Genomic DNA, 24816 nt, shown 5'->3' on the forward strand with positions numbered 1-24816 from the left:
TCTACCTCAACTTTCTTCCTTCGACTCCAGTATCCGATCTCATCACCACCACCACCACCATCATCACCTTCAGGACTATCTCAAGCTTACCACCATAAAAGTAAAGTAAAAAGGAGTAATAATAATAATTCAGTACAAACACTGCCATTGTCTTCCACTACTTCCAGCTTCACTCAGCACCACCACCACCACCACCGCTACCACCATTGCCACCATCACCACCTCCACAACCACCTCCACCTCCACCACCATCACCATCATCACACAACTCTCTCCACCACTACTACCACCACCACCACCACACAACTCAATTACCACGAACACCACAACCTCTTCACATCCACTTCACTTTCAGTTCCACCTCCACCTCCACCTCCACCACAAGTCTCTCCACCTCGCACACTCTCCCCTCCCAGTTTATGTCCAACACTTCCCTTGGCATGAAGGTCACGCGGGTTATTTACATTCAATGCAAAATAAACTCAACTCTCACTCTCTCTTAAAGGCTCACATGGCACGCGCTAACAACAGACAGTGCGGCTTTTCCTGCTGGCAAATATACGGTATGGAATGTACGGCACTGATAGCCGCTGAAAATTCTGACCTCCATAATTTGAAACCACGTCAAGGGAACTTTTTTTTTTTCTGATATTGACTGAAAAAATAAGGCGACCAACATGAGTTCTGAAATGGCGGTGGAAATTTGTTAGCTTAGGTCACATTAATTTATGGTCATTAGTTCATTTTCTGGTGATGTGAGTCTCCTAACTGATGGAAACTGTACCTTAAAATGGGCTATATATTTTTTGCTCCATAATGAACGATATGATCTCAATAATTAGCGTCAATATTCGTGTAAGAGACGTTGCAAGAAAAACATTGACAAACTTTTCCTCATTACCTCCACTTCTTGCTCTCCTGAGTATGGAAAACATCCCTATAAGTAAGAGACAAGATGAATACGTGAAAAATATATTGACAGAATTTGCCTTATTTTGAAGTATTATATATATATATATATTTTTACCTCTCCTGAACACAGAAAAGCACAGGCAATCATAGAGAAAAGTAAGCGATAAATCACACATGTTTACCCTCCAGCATGCCCTCGGAAAGCCGCTCCTCACTCACCCGGACAAGGAGGGGCAGGCGAACCAGAGCGAACCAAAGCAAAGCAAAAGCAAAGCAAAAACACACGCACACACACACACGCACACATACACACCGGCACGAGTTATTGATTGTCTCTTCCGCAAGACGACACCCGCGGCCTGAGCTAGCTGGAGTGTGCCTGGAATTCACCTTTCGCTCTCCTTCCACGTCCGTAAACCTTTGGAACATGCACGCCTTCACCTTTGTTGCTAGAATTTATCATCACAACATGTACCTCTTAATCTCCTTACATTAACCAACTCCATCTCGGAAGGTAGCTTTTTTCGCCTTCTTTGATTATCATCACGTATTCATCTTGCCTTTTAGGAGGAGGAGAAGGAAGAGGAGGAGATACGAGTAGCACAGCGTGTATTTGCGTTGTTCTCCTTGAAGGGACAGGCTCAACCTATGCCACCCTAACACACTTTTCTTTCCTCTCTCTCCCCTAACCCTGCCCTCTTCTCCACATTCGAACATCACCACTCTCATCCCCTCTCCATGTCTTTCTTTCTCTTGCCCCTTGTATTCCGCCTCGTCTTGCTTCCAATCTTCCTTCTCCTGCTGTTGTTCGGTACTGCAATGGTTCCTGCCTTCCGCCATTTATATTCTAGGAGAGAGAGAGAGAGAGAGAGAGAGAGAGAGAGAGAGAGAGAGAGAGAGAGAGAGAGAGAGAGAGAGAGAGAGAGAGAGAGACTGGGTACCTAAAAATTTACTTCCCACAACAATTCAAACTCCCATTCATCCATCCAACTCGTTTCAGTTTACTCCTCGTCTACCATTTCCATGCAGATCCATTTACCGTGTGGTCAGAAAAAAAGATGAAAATACCTCCTCCATACCTTCCACAGCACCGCCACAGAGGCTACCCGTATCGCACAATAACTTCACCACAGCCCGTGTTTTGCGACCATAGACTAAAAAGGGGGAAAAAAATAATATTCCTTCGCTTCCTGGTGATGACAGTGTTTACCTTCACGGGCAGGGCCAAAAATTTTATGGAGCCTGATGCCACTCGAGCACCTGGCCCCCCACAAACCTCCTGAAAATTGCTGGTAACATCCCTCAGCCATTTATTTAACTCTTAGGTGTGATGTGGCGAAGGTGAGGTGCGGGAGAATGTAATGAGCTAAATATTATTAACGAGTATGTGCTGCTAGGTCGGTGGGTTGCCTCTCTCTCTCTCTCTCTCTCTCTCTCTCTCTCTCTCTCTCTCTCTCTCTCTCTCTCTCTCTCTCTCTCTCTCTCTCTCTCTCTCTCTCTCTCTCTCTCTCTCTCTTGCTTTGATGGGTTGGTATGTGAGCGGCATTTTTTGCCATATTTTTCCTTGCATATATATTTTTTTTGTAGGTATGTCGAATTGTGTGGTAAAAATAAAACAAATGTGTGATAGATAATGCAGAGAGAGAGAGAGAGAGAGAGAGAGAGAGAGAGAGAGAGAGAGAGAGAGAGAGAGAGAGAGACACATCAACCATAACGAAGACTACATTAACCATAAACAAAGCAATTCTGTCTCCCCACCGCAACACAAACCACAATGAGAAAAAAGAAAAAAAAAGACGAGAGAAAAAATAAAGGTAGGAACCATCACCACCATCACCATCATCACCATCTTTCCCCACCATTACCCCTCGACCTGGGAATCCGCAGAGCTATTCTCCGTGGAGCTCAAAACGCTGAATCGCAGACTCACGACTATAGTTATACGATCCCCCCATCTCCCACACACTCTTGGCGGCGACGCGGGGTGAGGGTGGGGGAGAAGCCTTAACGAGAGAGGGATGGGAGGCACGGCGACTGACATTATGCGTGCAGGCGGGCGAGGCAGCTTTGACTTATTATCCTATTAAATCCGGGTTATGGGGCGGCCACAGCGACACGGTTTTAGTTTACAGCTCCTGGGTGATTCTTCGGTTCATGGCTGAAGAAGGATACAGAGCGTTAGTGGAGGAGGGAATGGTTAGAGATAGGGGAGAGAGTGTAGGAAGGAAGGAAGGAGCAAGCAAGCAAGGAAGGGCAGGAAGGGTAACGTAGCGGCAAGGGTGAGGTATTATATTCGTCAGAAATGTTTGGAAGTTTAGTGAAGCAAATGATGTTAGATGTTTCAGGTGTCTTTCTTCGTTTTCCTTTTATACATTATAAGTTTGAATGTAACTATCCATTTTTCCTCTGTCTTGTGTCGTCCTTACTTCTCTCTCTCTCTCTCTCTCTCTCTCTCTCTCTCTCTCTCTCTCTCTCTCTCTCTCTCTCTCTCTCTCTCTCTCTCTCTCTCTCTCTCTCTCTCTCTTCTTTTACTCTCCTGTAATTCTTCATTTTTATTCGTCAGCGTCTTCAGCGGCACGTTCCCTCCTCATCTGTCAGTCACTTAACTCTTCATCTTGTCTCCTTCACCTTCTCATTCTCCCCCTCGTCTTCTATAATCTATTCAGTTATCTTGCATCTTCATGTCTTTCACTTTTCCCCTTTCTTGAGGCCTCAGTTTGAATATCCCTTTCCCGTCCTCCTCTCCTTCCTTTTCCCCTCCGCTCTCCCTTCTGCCTGTCTCCGTATTTTTTTCCCTGTTGTGAGTTCAAGATATATTTGTTTCCACGTTACTGTCATTTCCTTAATTACACTGACTTCCAAGTTATATTACCGTTTATTCTAGCTCTCTCTCTCTCTCTCTCTCTCTCTCTCTCTCTCTCTCTCTCTCTCTCTCTCTCTCTCTCTCTCTCTCTCTCTCTCTCTCTCTCTCTCTCTCTCTCTTCCAGTATCTATTCTTTATCTATCTTCCCCCTTTCTTCCTCTCTCACTTTCTTCTATTCTTTATTTTTCTTTCGCTGGGTCGTCGCCTTTGTTCCTTTCCACTCTCCTCTCCCTCCGGCTATATTTACCGTCCCTCTCCCTCACTTCCCTTACCTCCACTCCTTGCCTTTCGTATTTTTCTCTAGAAGAAATTTGATTTACTGGATTCGCCATCAGTTGTATCCACATCGCCTCACTGGCCTCATCAATATAGGGTAAATAATTCATCGCAAGTGTAAGTATAGATAAAAAAAAATAACAATCGACATTCCTTTGTAAAATACTGGTCCTTTTTTTTTGTAAATATTTCTTTTTTTTTTTATTCCGGTTGGCAAAACATCGACTAAGTGAACTAATGAATCGATAAATACTCAAAGAGTAAGTGACTCCAGTGGCTCTGACTTTAATATACAATGGAATCTCATGTTTTATTTAGTGGCAGGTGTAGTCCTGCATTGCGCTGTTTTGGTAAGGGCGACTGGAAATACCTCCTTGGGGCTGATTTCCGATTACAACCAAGTAGCAAGAACTGATGCTAATTTCATGCCTGCTTTGAGAAATACCAGTACCATTGTTGTTAAATTAGATCGGTACACCCACACACACACACACACACACACACACACACACACACACACACACACACACACACACACACACACACACACACACACACACACACACACACACACACACACACACACACTCTCTCTCTCTCTCTCTCTCTCTCTCTCTCTCTCTCTCTCTCTCTCTCTCTCTCTCTCTCTCTCTCTCTCTCTCTCTCTCTCTCTCTCTCTCTCTCTCTCTCTCTCTCTCTCTCTCTCTCTCTCTCTCTCTCTCTATTAGGACAACAATAATGCTAGTTTTGGTGGTGTATGCTAACATAGCGTTCCCTTTTAGTCCTGAGGCGATGCAGAACCACGCAAGGAGAAAACATATTGAATTAATTACACTTTCCCTCAAGTTAGGTTATAGTACTCCCAGTCCCCCGCGGCGTGACCCTTTCAGTTCACCTCACCACCCTCCCTCGGCTTCACTAATAATGCTCCTTTCGACGTGAATGAAGAAGGTGAACTGACTTGGTGATGATGGCAGCGGTGGTGGTGGTGGTGATGGTGGTGGATGAGGAGGTTGTTGTAATGGAAAGAAAAATGGTGATCTTAATGGTAAAACTTCGGGAGTAATGGTGATGGTGGTGGTAGCAGTGGTGGTGGTAATGGTGGACCTGATGATGATGAATAGCAAAGGAAATGTTGATGTGATGGTGATGGTGGTGGTAGGGAGTGAGCCATTATAGTGGTGATGGTAGTGACAAGGGGTTTATTATACGGGTGACTCTGAAGTAGTTGTGGCGGCGATGGCAATAATGGTGAGGGTGATGGTGGTGGTGATAGTCCCTCGCTCAGAACCGGGTAACGCATCATCTTCACCGCCACAATACATCCGGACCAGCAGTTTCTTGTGCCAAATTTCAGCCGCACCATATTCTCTTCACCCGCTGCTGCCTCTTTCCTCCTCAACGAGTGTCCTCCCTATTGCCGCTGCCCTACCCTATCCCCGCCCCTCGAGGATACATTCTCTCGTTTCTCACCAACTTGGGCTTCCCTCTTTACCACTTATCCCACCCTACATACTGGACTATACTCCTCCTCTTCACCATCCACCCTCCGGACCTCCCTTCCCTCAACCTTCCCTCTTCACAATCCATTTCCCCAACACTCATCCTCATATTCTTTCCTTCCCGGCGAGAACCTTATGAACGTTCCTCTCCATGAAGGCGCCGAGGTGCAGGAACAACACATTTTCAGCATAAAACTTCCCTCAAGTATTTTCTCTCTGGCTTGCAACTCTTCCCGAGAATGAGTTTTGGGGCCTCAGGTCTCGTCGGGCCCGTAATGGTAGTTATTTGGTGGGCAAACACCGAGTCTGTGTGTTCGGGCCAAGTTGGAGTTAAAAACCAACGAAACTTTGACCACTCAGGAATTAAAGTCAGCAGCAGGACTTCCTTACGAAAGGTTTTAAAAGAGGGTATTATTTTCCGTATTATTTTGTGTCACCAAAGCTGGCGCCACAAGAATGAGGTGGAAGTTCTTTATAGATATCAGTTCCTGCCGTCCACTCGCTGGAATTTCTTACTTGCTCTTGATATTTCGAAGCTGAAGATTGCCTTTGTTAGACATAACCATTTCAAGATATTTATACCCAGTACCAAAAAGGGGCAGGGCAATCTGACCGAGTGAGCGAATGTTTCTTTGCGGAAAAGAAAACAAGATCCTAGACCGATCAGGAGCTGATCCCGCGACATAAACAGCGAGGCTTCACATCCAGGCTCCTCCGTGGGTCACCAACTCGAGACAACAAAACTTTTCCCATAACGTGAAGTTAGCTGGCCCCGTCAACGGACGACAGAAAGTTACCTTATATCGGGCTTCATGCAAAGCCGATGGAATTGTTTGCGAAGTAAGGGAATAATCGTGCAAAACTAGGAACCGGGAAAAAAATGTATATAAATAACATACTTCATCTTCATAAAGCGGATTTTTTTTTTTTTTTTTTTTTTTTCATACAGAATAACGTAAATAGTGGTGCCTCAAAATTAATAGTGGATATTCAATACGGTAACTCATTTAGACGTGACAGATCAATGTGGAGGAAGGCTTTTGTCCTGCTGGCTGTGCCGTGCTGCTCAGTGCGTGGGTGTGGTGTTATAAAGCTAAAGGAGAGGCAGAAAATATGATTAACTCGTAGGTGGGAGGAAAGTGATTCCTGGAAGAATAGGGGAAAACTTTTCCACGAGCCAGGTTCATTCTCTCTCTCTCTCTCTCTCTCTCTCTCTCTCTCTCTCTCTCTCTCTCTCTCTCTCTCTCTCTCTCTCTCTCTCTCTCTCTCATCCATAAAACATCACCATTACCCTATATTTCTGCCCACAACCTTCCCGGCATAGAACCCTGCACCTTGCACCTCATATTTCCCACTCACCTCTCCTCCGTCCCTCATCCCTCCACCATAAAAGCATCCACCTCTTATCACCCCTGAACCCCCTCCCCTGTCGTAAATCCGCTCCACCGTCTTGATACAATATAAAAAAAAAAAAAAAAAAGGACAGGCAGAAGAGACAACATTTTTCCTTATTCTTCGTTCTTAAGGCGAGGTAAGAACGACACTAGGTTTCGGTAAGTGTGGGATACAAAATCCGATTTCCCGATGAGGAAGTGTTGTCTCTTAAAGTATAGAGAGCTGGGGGATAAATTCAGCATCGCTCCTTAATGAAGAGGAAGGAGGGAAAAGAAAAACAGTTGGAGGATGATGAGGATGAAATGATGAGATAAAAGGAAACAGAGATGAAACAAATAAAAGAAAAATCGTGTGTAAGAGAGAGAGAGAGAGAGAGAGAGAGAGAGAGAGAGAGAGAGAGAGAGAGAGAGAGAGAGAGAGAGAGAGAGAGAGATGAAAGGGAAAAAAAAAGTGACATGAATAGCTGGCTAGGAAAGGGAAGCAAGAAAACACAAGAGCGGTAATGAGTTTGGTATGAATGTTGAAAAAGGTGAGAAAAATACCACGCATAAGAGGTCATTTGTTCATCCCGTCTGTTCTTCGATAGAATATGAATTTCCTTTATGTTTTTTATGCCTTCGCTGTGTCCCTGTGCTTTGTGAGAGAAATACCTAGTGGGAGAGAATAGCTGCTTCTTGTCCTTGTCGTAACTGTGGCAATACAAGAGTGAAGGGAAAGAAAGAGAACAGCAGTGAGTCTCCAGGAAAGTATGTACCTAGAATGAAACGCTGACAGTAGTTTAAAATTCCGGAAACATTAATCGAAGTCATAAATATATTCACTGTCATTCATTTCATTCATTCGTGATTCTTTTTGCTGTTCCTTGCAACATCACCACCATCGTACCCACCACCATCACTATCACCACCATCACCACCACCATCATCATCATCAGTTTCAGCCTCATCTGGTTCTCGGTGACGCATAAGGTGATGGATCTCCCGAAGACCAGTCATCCCCCGACAGGGACGCCGAGGCTCCCTGACAGGTCCTCAGAAGGGGCATAAATTTCCCATCCCGAAGCGCCTTTCCCTCGCCATCTCACTTTCCCCTCCTCTTTACTCAGATTTCCGCGGCTTTTTTCTCGTATTTTAACATTTTCTCAAGTCGTTTTAAGCCTTGTTTTTTGGTGAGCATGATGGTCTGACCTTGCACACATCGTTTACATTAGAATACCGGTCCCATTAGACTAAATGTAACGCAATACGAAGGGAAAGAGGTGAAAAGCGTTTCCACTTTCCTCCACTTCTGCCAAGACTTTACCCTTTGACACTGCCGGCGGTGGATGGAGTGCTGCTCCTCATTCCTTAAGGAAGACCTTGCCAGGTTTTCCATCCCCCTCACTTGAACAAACATGGGCCACATGTCTCAGTGGGAATGAAAGGGTTATCCCGAGAGGCGCAACGAAGGCGGTTTCTCCTTCCATACGAGACGGCCTCATTTTGTAAACTTTCCTGCTTGCTGTGTGCTCACTTCGGTGTAATGAACTGAGTGCTTCTATGCTAAACTTTCACTTTCTTGTGTAAATACTCTTCATCTTTTGTTAATTCTGTGAACGATTTTTCTTATCGAGATCACTTGTATAAAGAATTATCTGGATGAAAATATAGTTAATACACGTATTACAAGCTAAAAAAAAATAGGTGATAAAGAGAATAGCTAAAGAAAAGAAAGTAAATATGGAAGTTATTATCCAAAAGGATTCTCCTCTGAACAAACCACAGTCAGGGAGGAGCAGACCATAACTCAGGGTACGTGCCAACCCCAGGTACGTGCAGGGCAAGGCGAGCAGCGGCGAGGGCAGGATTCCAGGATTCTTTGCTTCTTACTAGTACTTTTGTGTGCACGAACACTGCGTTATGGAGCAATAATGGGCGGAAATTGTGTAGCTAAGTGAAGGGAAAGGCGACAAGTATGTAGTTATAGTATGGCGTTTTATTGTTCGTCTGTGATCCTTTATATATATATATATATATATATATATATATATATATATATATATATATATATATATATATATATATATATATATATATATATATATATATATATATATATATATATATATATATATATATATATATATATATATATATATATATATATATATATATATATATATATATATATATATATATATTTTTTTTTTTTTTTAGCACCAATGTAAATATCATGACAACATGCACTATACTTCTCCTAAACTGTGATTCCCATTGCCTTCGTTCCCTCATCCTCATTATCACTATCATCACGTGACTCCACAGCAGCCACTATCTATTTTTCTTGTACTCCGCATTACACTCTTAATCTTCACTAAGCCTACACACCCTAAACGCAGGCGTGTGCACCCCAACCCTCTCTGTCACGGCATTAAGGAAGCAATTTCCATCCATCACCAGATGTAATGCCGTCATGCGCTGTATGTATAAATGCTCCTTGTATGTTTGGTCATCACAATACATACATAAAAAAAATGACTATGCATTCCCAAGCCAATTGTGAGCATTAGAGGTAAATAGTGTAAAATAGCAAAAACATAAAATCACAAGTGCATATTTTAAGTATAGGAGGTAATATGAGTGTTAAATGCAGCGTTCCTTTGTACGAATGTCAGGCAATGTTGTGTGCTCCTTCTTTTGTCACACCTCCACCACGGCTCTCCACGCCTTCCACTCCCCTTCACACTCACCGCCTCCCTTTGCCACCCACCACACTCCTAAACACTCTGCACAACTTCCTTCACTCCTCCACACGTCTTGCAAACCTCCTTAGTCCTCCTCCTCCTCCTCCTCCTCCTCCTCCTCCTCCTTTCTCACTACATCCACACAATCTCCTCCCTCCTCCCGGCATAGCCTCCCTCCATTCCTTCGCTCTAAATCCTCGCTTCTATTCTCTCCATTCTCCTCACACTCCTCCCTCCCTCCTTCCCTTCATCCATCCATCCCTCCCTCCCCTCCTCCTGTCATTCCTCCATGTTTCCTCTCCTCCTTCTCCTCCTCCTCACTCTCTCCTCCCACACCTGAGCCTCTCCCTCCTTGCTCAACACAATCTCATACTCAGCTGCTGCTTCATTTTTCTTGCCTTTTTTTTCTTCTTTCCTCTCCCTCCCTCTCTACTGTGCGTACTTTTTTTCCCTTCGTTATCACCCTTGACTGAGGCTGACATTTCTTTCTCTTTTCTCTTTTTTTTTCCATTTTCTCACCGTCTTTCTTCGTCATCTTCATCTCTTCCTAAAACATTTCAATCTTTCCTTCCTACTTACCGCGTCTTATCGTCCACCAGTCTCTCTCTCTCTCTCTCTCTCTCTCTCTCTCTCTCTCTCTCTCTCTCTCTCTCTCTCTCTCTCTCTCTCTCTCTTTTCCCGCTTCGATTATCTTCTCTCCTAAACCCCAATACTCCCTCTTCTTTCCTCCTCCTCCTCCTCCTCCTCCTCCCTTCCTCTTCCTCCTCCTCCTTCTCCTCCACCTCCTGCTCCTCCTCCTCCTCCTCCTCCTCCTCCTCCTCCTCCTCCTCCTCCTCCTCCTCCTCCTCCTCCTCCTCCTCCACTCCTCATATCTCCTCCAGCAAACCCACATTTTCTTTTCTTTTTTCTTTCTTTAGTTTTCTCTCATCTTCTTCTTCCTCCTTATTTTTGTTGTTCTTATTCTTCTTTCTCAGCTTATCTTCATCATCTCCCCCTTCCCTTACCCAGCTGCAGGAGAAGGGAACAAGCGTGGTGTTGGTTGGCTCTGAAAGAAAGATTTATTACCCCAAAAATCCTTCCTTCCTGTGAACTGTGATGATAAAAAGTAATATTCTTCTGTGAAATGAAATAGAGAAGAAAAATAATAATATATATAAAATTAAAATATAGTATAAATGTATGTGCTTTCATGTATAATACATACACCTACAGAGAAATAGAAAAAGAAATACGCACATATTTGAATTACTGGATTTATTTATTTTCTTATTTTTTTTACGTAACAAAGTTGTAGTTATGCAAGTGTCCCTCAGGTTCGTAGCTACAGTGTCCTGAGGAGCAGAAATTTACGTAACGGGATGGTTGCGGTGTGAACTCGGTACAGGGGCATAGGGATCGTTATGTAATTTCCTGCTATTGTATCCCACTACATACATAAAAATTGTTATTCATTATGTAAATGTAGCACCATTTTCAAAACGTACAACTCACATTATAAAGTATTTGTTCGAGAAAAGTATTCGCGTTGTGTTGTTGGAGTAGACAAGGGATGGAAACGGAGACGAGTTTTTTCTTCTTCTTTTTTCATGATAACAAAGAGCCAAGTCGAGGAGAGAGTGGTGGAAGCAGGCAGCCCTGGTGCTGCCTACGCGAAGCTCTGACTTGACGCACTGCCTGTCTCGCATCGTGAAATGTTGACTTATCATCACTCCTGAGTCTGCATGGAGTCAGAGAAATAAAACCGCAATGCCTGAAGGACTCTGTAGAGAAGGGAGTGTGGGTTGTATGTCCAGTTACTATTATGCTATTTTACTTCCATATTCAGATAACACGTCAAAGTACTTATTAGAGTATCACAAATGCTACGTATTTTCTTGTTTTCAGTATCATGTAACAATGTATCATAAATACAGTAAAAGATATAATAAATGTATTGATGTCGCTGTTACGTCTGCCTGTGAATTTACGTTATTCACAGCGCCTCGCCTCGCCTCTCAGTGTGAAGGAAATCAGATTAGAAAATTAACTATCAGAGACAGAATTCACTCCTCATGCTAAGCTGTATTGAGCTTTCTAGTTAATTTTGATTATAAAGCTATTTTGGGAAAAATTGTCCTTAACTTGATATATTGTAGTCTGTGTGCATCTCAAGACTGTCATCCTCTGGAAAATAGTAACTTATTCAATAATTTGTGCAAAATTAATTTAAATCACGGAAGTTTAAGCATCGACGAAATACTAAAAGTTTCCAGTCGAAAATAAAAGATATAAGTCCATTACCGCCACGACTTTGATATCAGGAGTCATACTAATCTTGCCCAGCCTCCCGGAATTATTACAATGTTGCTGCTTCGAGTTCTCAATGAAGTGGAAGATTTTCTCAAAGGAATAAGTATTATCTTTAATCTTTGGGTCGATTCCGTGGTGTAGATGCGGACATGAGAGCTTCGCTTTTGAAAACACAGTAGAAATAGTGCACAGAACCTGCATTTTAGTCACGAATTGCATTTTAATTTCTTAAAGAATTTTTTACATAAAAATCAAAATGGAAATTGTCTGAGATTAAATAAACTGAGACATACAGTGTTCAGCATCGTCCTATTCAGTCAGCATAAAAAGAGAAATTTACCGAATATAGGATTGTATTTAAGTTTGTCCAGGATGTCACCAGCACACCAGCGGGTGATGTTCTTCCCAGGGATGTGATTCCGCACTGCGGGTCTGATGTGACATTTCAGTTTAAAAGTTTTGATATCCATCCCCCTCAGTCGTTTACTTCACTTATTTTGTGGTACACTTGATATACATTATAATTATTATATTCACTCTGTCAATGGTATATCAATGCACGGGGTCGTTGTGTCGGCCATCTTGAATCACGCCATTAAGAAGAAGAGGCTGATTCTTTATTCACGGAAGTTAAAGCATAACTTCACATCAAATAGTGGCTGATTTTCACATAGCATCCATATAATGGCGACCTGTATGTTATTTGGTAAGACCGAGTAGGAAAGAGCAGGGCGCCCGGTCCGCCGAGCCTCGTCTGGGTAGTGCCCGTGCCGCCAGGCGGGACGAGCCTCGTCAGGAATACTGTACCCCGCCACCAGCAGCGTTGGAATCCCCTAACTTTAGCTTGAACTTCACAGCCTCACTTGTTCCATATCTATTTGTGCAAGGAGTTCAATTTCAAGTCGCCGCGATGTAACCAACAACAAGGCAGCAAGCAGCCTTGCACTGTCTTTGAGCTCGAGATCAAATCCTGTGGTATATCATTCCACACGTCCTTCTGTCGAAGTTCCTTTGGGATGATATGAAACATGCTGAGCTGTATGTTTCTAGTACAGAAGCTGATGAGACACTTATAAACAATCCGGCCCGTCAGCACAGGGCTTTGCCACACACGTTACACCATAATCATGAAGTATCTTTTCCATCACATCTCACTGTAGGAGAGAACAGAGGTGTTCTGAGTCTTATCATTTTTACTTACTTGCCTCCACCGAACCTTTCAAAGAGCAAGATAAGTAACAAGAAAAGACTGAAAGCTGTTTTTGCTTGTCCGCTACGTTTGCTTCCTCATTTTCTTTACGAGATGCAAGTCCCCGCCATCGTCAGTTCCTGGCAGCGGGTTTGTCCCAGTCATTCCCTGAGCGAGGCCAACACTGTGTACCATGAAATGATAACTCCGGAATCCCGACAGCTTGCGTGACGTGGCCAAATGGAATATGTCACCGGACTGTGGATGAGCCACGCAAAGGAGAGTGTGGGAAGACAACACAAGGAGCCTTCGAATTCAGAGATCGTGGAGTTTTCCAATTGTTATTGTTATTATTATTATTATTATTATTATTATTATTATTATTATTATTATTATTGTTATTATTATTATTATTATTATTATTATTATCATTACTACTACTACTACTACTACTACTACTACTACTACTACTACTACTACTACTACTACTACTACTGTTGCTGCTGCTGCTGTTACTATTGCCACTACTACTGTTGGTGCTGTTTCCACTGTTGCTGCTGCTATTACTACTACTACTACTACTACTACTACTACTACTACTACTACTACTACTACTACTACTACTACTACTACTACTACTACTACTGCTGCTGCTGCTGCTGCTGCTGCTGTTGCTGCTGCTGCTGCTACTACTACTACTACTACTACTACTACCACCACCGCCACTGTTACTACTGTTGCTTCCACTACTACTACTACTACTACTACTACTACTACTACTACTACTACTACTACTACTACTACTACTACTACTACTACTGCTACCTACTTGCTTAAGTCTCTTTTGAGTGTATGGCAGGTGGGGTCCCATTACTACTACTACTACTACTACTACTATATATTAGGATCATTGTAATTTTTTTATACATACAGTTAGGCTCGGAGTTTCATGGCATTGCAGTTCCGTTCCACTTTCCGTTAGTAATGTTAGATGCAGTTGTCAACGAGATACCTTTGAGAGCACCACTGTTCGACGCACTTTGATGAAAACGCAATAAAGTGTCAGTAAAAGGGAAGCTAAAGTGAAATTGTATATGCATTAGAGGGCGCGTTTACATACAGCGGTGTCGAATTTCTCCCTGGGAAAAAAAAAAAACAGTTAATTTTACTTTTAGAAAGAATTTGATTTGTCACCACAATATGTCTTCTTCCCCCCTTGTCCTCCCCAGTTCCTCCTCCTCCTCCTCTTCTTCCTTATCTTCCCCGTCTTACGTTTGGGATTGTCTCCAAGATCTCTCCTCCACAATCTCTGAAGGACCCCCCTCCCCTCTCCCGGTATCTTGTGTCTTGCCCTTACGATCCTCTCGCCGCTTTGATGTTCTTATGTTGCTCTTTTTATGGCTTGTCCTCAACTCCTCCCTTGTCCTCCGCATTTCTTTTATTCGGTAACTACATTTTTTTCTTATCTCTTCATTAATCCTTCAACCGATTCTTCCCATTGTAGCTAATTCCCTGTATTTTTTTTGTCTTATCTATTTTTATTTGTTGTTCACTTGCATTTTTACCTTTTCAAGAAATTTCCCTCTTTCTCTTTCTGTATTTTTTTTTTTTATCATGATATTGGTATTTTTACGACCAAAGTTGACCCAGAAGAAACAAAGATAAACACACACACACACACACACACACACACACACACACACACGCACACACACACACATACACACCGGAACGAAAACACTGAAGCACACTTTCTGGTGCATGACAACTAAGCCACTTTCACTATATCAGTCGCTATCTCGTCCAGCCTGATTTGTTTTATTGTATTGGACACTAAATTGTAACTCTAAATTCGTGAACTGTATTGTCAAATATTGCTGATCGCAGGCACTGCCGGTTAACATATTGCTCGGCCAGGGGTGAGAGAGCATTTTCTTTTTTTTTGTCAGTATTTTATCAGTATTTTTCAGAAACTTTTATTCATGAAAATACAGTAAGTTCCGATGTGCTGCCTTTCAAGGATCACTTTACATATCTGGCACTTTGTACATTCATATTTTGTGAATTTTTTTTTTTTTCCACAAGATATTTCTCTCTCTCTCTCTCTCTCTCTCTCTCTCTCTCTCTCTCTCTCTCTCTCTCTCTCTCTCTCTCTCTCTCTCTCTCTCTCTCTCTCTCTCTCTCTCTCTCTCTCTCTCTCTCTCTCTCTTTCCTCCCCCCCACACGCATACCTGAAGAGGAAGAGGAAAGGAAAATGTGGCTTTCTGTGAAAATTATTGAGTTGAGGTGACCCCATCCCTCGGAAAGGATTTACGCCGCCTTGGGTGTTGAGACAAGGTAGTATTCTTTAGAGTGCATAATTACTGCACACACACACACACACACACACACACACACATCGTTACCTGCCTTAGTTCTATCCATCAAACTATATTTCATGTCTGTTAATATAATGTTTATCTATTTGTCTGCCTGCCAGCTTATCCTAGTATATACTGTACATCATTACGCACGTCACGCGCCTGCGCACACACAAACACACACACACACACACACACACACACACACACACACACACACACACACACACACACACACACACACACACACACACACACACACACACACACACACACATGTACTCTGGGTTGCGAGGATCAGGGGCCTGTGCACGTCTACCTGACCATCCACCTTTCATTTTCATTGGAGCGCTTCATACCTGTTCTGCCAATTATCTTCACCAGACATCACTAGGCAAGGTAATTGTTAGCCATTACCACCTGGTGCGGCCGTGACCCTCATCTGTTCCTGGTATATCTTTATCAAATGATGATTGAATCAAATTACATAGGGCATACCTGATTACCGAGACTCGTGAACGTGAACCCCTGAAAAACCGTTACCAAATGCCGATGCAGTGTTCTGGCGTGCCTATCATGTCATTTACATCTGTGTTTTTTTTTTGTTTTTTTTTTTACTAAAAATGTGCCTTTCATGGAATCACTGGATCACATCCTAATAATGCTGAGTTATGAAAATGTGCTTAATGTAAAAACAAATATGATAATGTCCAATAAGGAAGTATGTATGTTAACTTTTCTTGGCCCATCTCAGGGTATTTTGTTCCTTTTCTTCATATTTATAATTTTTCATCTTGTTTTCAGTAGATCAAAGCAAAATCAAACGTGATCGATGAGTTTCTCTTACTTATCTAAGGATCATGAGCAGCAAATCAGCTGTGGACACAAAGAGATGAGTGCAGTGTGCAGCGACGCGATGAAGTGATAGGCTGGCCCATGAAATGTGAAGGATCCATTACTGCGCGATGTGTAGAGACATCATTAACCTCATTACCGGAGAGATGTTCTGCACGTTTAGGCTGGACAAAAAATGTAGTAGTTTTTTTTTAGGTTTCAGTAAATTGTTGTTGACCAAAATACTGAAGAAATTAAATTAAATAAAACAGCTACACGCAAAAAATATCACTAAACAATATTTAAGCTTAAGTTACTGCGGTTATTATAGATTACGTTGGTTTATTGAAACTTCCGTGAGACGAGGAAACACCTGCCGCGCACAGGAAGGCCGGGAAGGCAAGGGTGCAGTGGCAGGGCGCTTGGCAGGTTGAGAAGCTTGAGTGAGAAGGAGAGCGCTTCACGGAGACGTTTTGTAACTTACTAGCAAGGTGTGTGGGCTATATAGAATGGTACTGCCTCTTACTGATTATTTTTCCATATTTGTTTGTTTATTTATTTATTTATTGTGTGTGTGTGTGTGTGTGTGCGTGTAAACTAGCATATTTTAAGTACTCCATATCGTAATACCATGTCGACATGAGTCCTTTTGTAGTTTGTTCAAAAGGTCCGTAGGCTGCAGTAACGATGAGAATTATGCTGCCTCCTAGTATAGATTGCTATAAACTTCCTGTAACAGTAGGCTTATTTGCATCATAACCTGTAAAAGCGTGTTTCATGTATAATGACCAGCACCATCTCTGTCACCACGCATCCCTCCATCTTCCTCCCCTTTCACACATCTCTCTTGCATCTCTTATTCCACATCACACATTTCGCTCTCTTCTTCCCTTGTCACACATCTCTCTTCCATCTTCTGTTCCTCATCCCGCATCTCGCCCTCTTCTTCTCTTCTCACACATCCTTCTTCCATTTCCTATTCTATTTCTCCTTCGCAATGCGCCTCTCGCCCCTTCTATCGAGCTTCCCGGACAGGTTCCAAAGGCAGGTGTCCAGGGCAGAGGTGCAGGCAACGTGTGTGGCTACGATTCACATTATTTATTAGTGGAGAGTTATGTGAGGGGCCGCAGGTTTTAGGGGCTGGGGAAAAAACGCGGCCTCTTGTTTAAAAAATGCATAGGTAATATATATATATATATATATATATATATATATATATATATATATATATATATATATATATATATATATATATATATTATATATATATATATATATGTATATATATATATATATATATATATATATATATATATATATATATATATATATATATATATATATATATATATGAACTTGATATTCGGTGGTCATTGTCATCGTACACGACGACTTGAATGGCGATGTGTGGCGATGCTGTTGTTGTTGCTGTTGTTGTTGTTGTTTTTCATAATATTAATAATAATAATGTTATCATTATTACTATTATTATTATTATTATTACTATTATTACTATTATTACTATTATTATTATTGTTATTATTATTATTATTGTGGTGGTGCAGTTGTCGGTCGAGTACGAAATTTAATTATTTCTTTGTTTTCTTACATTTACTAAAGCGTTTCCTTGAATTTAGTTTGCCATGAGTCCTTCCATTTCATTTACTTAGTTATTTATTCATTATGATTCTTCGTAATCCGAGTTTCCGTGTACTTATTCCATTTGTGCTACGAACCCGTTGAATTTATTTGTTTACTTACTATTTCATGTTATTGGGCACACACACACACACACACACACACACACACACACACACACACACACACACACACACACACACACACACACACACACACACGCACACACACACACGAAAAACGTTTCACTCCCACGGCTCCTGGTATCAGCAGCATCCTTGGAAGAATAACCACCAGCTAGCTCACCGCGGAATGCACGTCTCAATATCAATTTTATAATTCAACGCCCAAGATTTTTTTCGAGCGCGCATTTTATACTATGCTTTAAGGCAAAATGTAACACGATATTTTCCCGGACCACTTCACAGTAGTCGCTCTACAATCCTACACACAAAAAAATATGCACAAAATGTTTACTTGCCACACACAAGCAAAGTCTAAAGCAGCAATACTATAAAAAAGATGCTCGCCAAGATATACGAGTGATCGCTAATCGCCTCATCTCCCTCAGCGCCACAGCAGACCACCAACAGTCATGCACTTCCTGGCGACCAAGAGACTAGTGGGTGAAAAAAAAAAAAAAAAATGCAGGAGGCCCCAGCCCAGCCACTCACCTCCCAGGATAAGGAGGACTTGCAGCAGAAGTAACTGTCTTGATATATTTCCTTGTGTCATGTTTGTGGTGGAAGTAATCCTCCTCTTGACTGTCCTGGACTCACACTGCGCGAGCCTGTCACTCTTTGCTGGTCAGTCTCATGCACAGGTTACTCCTTGCAACTCCCCTTCGTTGGCGGCATAGTTTGGGGAGTTCACCGGTACTTAGTGTATAGAAATATTCTCCCAGCGTGATGCACTCTCGTAAATAGGTTTTATATTGCTTGCCCGTGTTTAAATTTCTGACAAGGGTCTGTTTTAGCGTCTGGAGACAACAACACTCGACAGGATTGATCCACCCGCCGGAGTACCGTGCGGGATCGCTGGCTATCCGCTAGAGGAAGTGCTGGGTAAAGCCTCCTCACCGGCGAGATGGAGACTGACGCACCTACACCCGACTGAGCGTCTACCCACACTGAGAGGCCGAGCGCCTGGTGAACCCACGAAGGACTGGACGGGGTCGAAGTTGCCGAAGGTTGCATTCTCTCGCTGTCAAAGATGCACGTTCCTCTTGCAACATGAAAGAGAAACCTTAAAGTCTTGGCATTATAAATAAATGTTGAACTGTAATGACAAGTCGTGTCAGGAAGAAAGTTTTGTAAAGGTAAACGAGATCGATAACTCTCTTTCCTCTGGCCTGTAGTGCCGGGCCCTGCGCATGCTCCCCCTCGGCTCCCCGACACCGCTGCGGCCCACAAGGAGGAGAATCAATGTGTTTTTCTTTTGCAGGATTGTACTTGGCCGTGGTTGAACTTACTAAGAGAAGGCGCGTCCTCACACTGCGAAGGGACAGAAGAAAAAAAAAAAAAAAGTGACCCTACCTCTCTGGAACTTGTGGCCCAGGCAGCGAGGAGAGGAGTTGGCGTGGGCTGGCGAGAGGAAGGCTGAGCACCGAGCACACACTATACCATTATTGTTTACCTGTCACATCATATCAGAGCTTAATTACTTAGGTACCTGGACCTGAGAATTTGAAATCAAGCATTCCCCTCTTTCTGTTTAGGTGTTTTGCTCTACGTACGATATATAATTAATATCTAAACACAGATGTAAAATAGTACCTTATATTTTCTGAAAGTTACAGGAGCGAAGACATTTTACAATATATTTTTTTTTTCCCTAAACTTGACTGACACATAGAATACGAATTTTATATGTTTTACTTGCCTGCACCACTACACGCCGCGTGCAGGCTGCAGTGTACGGGTAAATAGTGTGTACAGGATATGTAAAAAGTTTTGAAAGTATGGTGTAATTCTCTCTCTCTCTCTCTCTCTCTCTCTCTCTCTCTCACTCTCTCTCTCTCTCTCTCTCTCTCTCTCTCTCTCTCTCTCTCTCTCTCTCTCTCTCTCTCTCTCTCTCGTTTAAAGGAGTCGAGCCACAGTGTTCATCCACGTCTCCTTGACGTTGATATTCCCTCTGGCATTCGTGCAATTTTTTCACTTGTAAACACAGCGCTGCGCATGCTAACAAATTGCCTCCTCTACCTGTTAGTCGACGTTTCAATTTATCTGCCAGCACTATAAGGATAAACGAATAGCCGAGTAGATTATGTATCACCTCCAGGCCTCTGCTGGGCGTCGCCTCGCCAAACTGAGCCGATAAATCTTCAGCAAACAATGTTAATCGCCTCACCACCGCGACATCGGGCACTCACTCAACAAAACATACATATCCATGAGCCAGGTGCGTTCACGTGCACGCCTAAACCCACACATCATACATTTCAGAGCTATCTGACTGAATATTTTTCCTCTGCTAATCTTCGAATTCCAACTTGGTAGTCTATTCTCAGCGTTTGCCTTTGCCCTTTCTAACCTGTCTCTTGCTCTTGCAATTTCCATTACTAGTCTTTACACAGAAAACTACCACGCTCCCTTGTACTCTCCCACGCGCTTCGCCTCGCCCTCTAGTTGCCTCCCAAAGCACCAATAAATACTATGACGGGCGTCACGTAAAGGTCCCAGTGTCGTCGACCGTTCCTGCGGCATCGCTCTTCGCTTCGGCAGTCAGCTAAGGCAGCCAGAATCCATGACAATGACATTCACTTTCATATGATGGCTGGGTAGAGATAACACAGACACCCATCCACCTACACGCACATGCGCGTGCACATACACATTTACTTCCGTAAATTCCATCATTATCTACAGTGTCTCATTTAAAAATCACAAATCTCTTAACTACGTACAAAAGCTTCGTTCCTCGCCAAGTGACAGACACCATGTATAATCCACGCGACTAACACCTACGCACTTCAAACACGCTACTAAAACTCATGTATTCCTCAAAAAAACATCTTATACACGAACCTCTTTTTTTCTATTTCAGATGTCAGACAAAATCATTTTTCGTTCCCTTTTCTGTGTGTCGGCGTGCAGTGCCCGCTCATGGTGTGTGATAATGGTGCTCCTTCGTGTTCGAGGGCAGCGTGCAGGTGCTGACGGCACATTCAGCACGCAGGAAATGCTCTTAATCCTCCCTGTTTATTACTGTCTTGTGGGTCTTTTATGCACTAGTTAAATGTTAGTGTTTTTCCTTATCGTGTACCGCCAACAGTTATTTCTGGCATGCCCTACTATTTCTTTGTCTCTCTCTCTCTCTCCTCTCTCTCTCTCTCTCTCTCTCTCTCTCTCTCCTCTCTCTCTCTCTCTCTCTCTCTCTCTCTCTCTCTCTCTCTTGCTCTCACGCTTTCTCCATGCATGGAATATGGCCTTGTTTGATGTGTGCAGCAGCGTTAGTCTTGCATTTTGTATCACAACACATGTGGCTTCGAAAAAGATCCTTTATATTATGTTGGTCTATTATGTGTCCTCAAGAAATGTTGTGGTATCGAATCCTGAACATGCCACTGTTTTAAAGAGAGAGAGAGAGAGAGAGAGAGAGAGAGAGAGAGAGAGAGAGAGAGAGAGATGAGAGAGAGAGAGAGAGAGTAGGTTTGTGGGTGCTTGTGGGTGGATTGCCAGAAAAGGGAGTCACACAAAGACAGGTGCAGAGGAGGCAGATAATAGGGTACTATGGCACGCAGAGGAATCAACAAATAGACTGACAAAAGATAAAGATACATATCAAAAGAAAATTAAGTGTATTATAAGATGTGTAGATATTTTCAAAAGCGCAAAAGAAGCAGAGTTGCAAAGAAGACATTAAAAGAACTGTCGTCATGAAATGTTTCATTGACCAATCAGCCCAATGAGGCGCGTACCAGTCTAGGCACCTCATCTTACTACCGTCACTACGCACGATCAACTCACTCAAACACACCACTAATACCACAACTATCACCACCACCATCACCACTACCTCACATACTACCACAATCGTGAACTTCATGGTTCCCTCCAAACTTCCCCTCCCCCACCACCACTACCACCACCAATCCATGTCCACCACCTCACACCCACACACACGGTTCTTGCAAAATTCCCTCCACCCTCCCCCACACCGCCACCACATTTTCCCACACGACTGCTGGAAACAAGTAAAAAAGCACAGTACGTGAGCAGCTTTAATTGTCACGTCATCCTCTCTGAGTGGCGCCAAGAACACATTTCGCTGGAACTCGGGCAACGTTTTTCAAAAGGAATTTTATCACAGGAACGCTTGTGGGACGGCACGACGCCCTCCTCCTCCCTCTCCCCCCCCCCCTACCTCTCTCTCCCGATTCCCGGCAAACAGGTGGGATGTGCGCCGCCTGAGGACACTCGGAAGCATATTCCTGAGCACGTGTCTCCTGCCGCTGATTTCTCGCGTCTTCATGAAACAAACGGTGTAGTCTTTTTTTCTTTTGCCAAATTACGTTTCCGGGTATTTGTGTCATGATTTTGTCACAACCGCGCTAAGAATGGTGTGTGTATTTATGGTGTGAAGTTCCTCCTTCATTCATTATTTGGGACTCACATTGTACGTATATTTAGGTTTTAAAAGATAGGGAAGAAGATGGAGGAGGAGGAGGAGGAGGAGGAGGAGGAGAAAATGAAGAAGAAGAAGAAGAAGAAGAAGAAGAAGAAGAAGAAGAAGAAGAGAGAGAGAGAGAGAGAGAGAGAGAGAGAGAGAGAGAGAGAGAGAGAGAGAGAGAGAGAGAGAGAGAGAGAGAGTGTGTGTGTGTGTGTATGAGGCACACACACACACACACACACACACACACACAACACTTACAAAGAGCATCTATTCAGGCCCGCGGAAAGCAACACGTACCCAACCAGCAGTGTCCTGCCTGATGCCTGTTGGAAAAGCTGCCTTTCTCAAGACGCCCAGTGACCCGCGCTCAGACTTCGGCTGCTGCTGGCCTGGCCCATCATAGGCTCGACACGCGTGATGGGTATCGACACACGTTGCCACAGATGTGAAGGCAGACCTTCAGGGAGAGGTGCAGCATTGTCTTGGGGAGAATGGCGGCGGTGGTGGTGATGGCAGGGAGTGGAAGGAAGACATGCCGAAGTTTTATGTGGTGGTGTATTCGTGGGCTTGTGGGATAGTGGCCGTCATTCACACGTGGGTGTGTGCATACACACACACACACACACACACACACACACACACACACCACACACACACACACACACACACACACACACACACACACATCCACACACACGGAATAATAATAATAATAATAATAATGATGACAATGATGATGTTAATAATAATAATAATAATAATAATAATAATAATAATAATAATAATAATAATAGTAATAATAATAATCATAATAATAATAATAATCATAATAATAATTATAATAATAATGATATTAATAATGATGATAATAGTAATAATAACAGTAATTATTATTATTATTATTATTATTATTATTATTATTATTATTATTAGACTATTATTATTATTATTATTATTATTATTATTAGAACATAAGAACATAAGAACATAAGAAATAAGGGAAGCTGCAAGAAGCGACCAGGCTTACACGTGGCAGTCCCTGTATGAAACACACCTACCTATTTCCATCTGTTATCCCCATCCATAAACTTGTCTAATCTTCTCTTAAAGCTCTCTAGTGTCCTAGCACTAACTACATGATTACTGAGTCCGTTCCACTCATCTACCACTCTATTTGAGAACCAATTTTTTCCTATCTCCTTCCTAAACCTAAATTAGGTACTATTATTATTATTTTTTGCTATTTTATGATGATGATGATGGTAATAATGATGATGATGATAATAATAATAATAATAATAATAATAATAATAATAATGATAATAATAATAATAATAATAATAATAATAATAATTATTATTATTATTATTATTATTATTATTATTATTATTATTATTATTATTATTATTATTACTACTACTACAACTACTACTACTACTACTACTACTACTACTACTACTACTACTACTACTACTACTACTACTACTATTATGCAAGAAAACCTCGTAATATTGGCTAGAAGTAGGTTAATAAATGAATGAAGTTTTTAATGATCGTTTTGCTATAATCACAACCATTACCACCCCGCCACCATTATTTACACACCTGAGTGGAAACAACGCTAACGCCTTTAAAAAAAAAGCACAACATAAACACTTAAATACAAAAAAAAAAAAAAAGAAATGTGGTCTGGTGTTTTTTCGTGTTAAGCTACATAAAAAAAAAAAAAAATCATTGTCAGATTGTTCGTGCCACTGAACGCGAGGCACGAGTACACACAGGATGAAAAGTGCGAACTGTTACGTAATTTATTATTTGCTGTCATTGGTTGTAGTGATGGTGGCACTAGTAGTAGTAGTGGTGGTGGTGGTGGGGGTGGTGCTGATGGCAATACGAATAGTAATGGTGGTTGTGGTGGTGGTGGTGGTGGTGGTTGTGGTGGTGGTGGTGGATGTGGTGGTGGTGGTTGTAGTGATGGTGTGGAGGTGGTACTGGTGGTAGTTGTAGTGGTGGTGATGGTGTTAGTCGTGATGGTGGTGGTGTGTGCACGGTTGTAGGCCTAGAGTTAGAGTACTCAGGCTTTCCTTTGACTTTTATCTGCTGCCAAATTTCTCTAAGCCATGATAAAAGAAGTGCCTGTAGTTTTTCTTTCCCCTCATTATTATTATTATTATTATTATTATTATTTATTTATTTATTTATTTTTTTATTTATTTATTTAT

General features: G+C 42.3%; 1 protein-coding gene and 1 long non-coding RNA gene across 2 annotated transcripts in view; one reads left to right on the top strand and one right to left on the bottom strand.

The window, feature by feature from the left end:
• The window catches only part of LOC135103650 (uncharacterized), a 77742-nt gene extending 58024 nt beyond the window's left edge, over positions 1–19718 (bottom strand). Inside the window, 1 exon segment of the mRNA XM_064010202.1 lies at positions 18655–19718. Coding sequence (XP_063866272.1) covers positions 18655–18715 — 61 coding nt within the window. The 5' untranslated portion in view covers positions 18716–19718.
• LOC135103651 (uncharacterized) overlaps positions 1–24816 on the top strand; it is a 272999-nt gene that overhangs the window by 184928 nt on the left and 63255 nt on the right. The gene's annotated exons all lie outside the window — the stretch shown is intronic.

Source organism: Scylla paramamosain, chromosome 9 (genome assembly GCF_035594125.1).
Source record: "Scylla paramamosain isolate STU-SP2022 chromosome 9, ASM3559412v1, whole genome shotgun sequence".
NCBI lineage: Eukaryota > Metazoa > Arthropoda > Malacostraca > Decapoda > Portunidae > Scylla > Scylla paramamosain.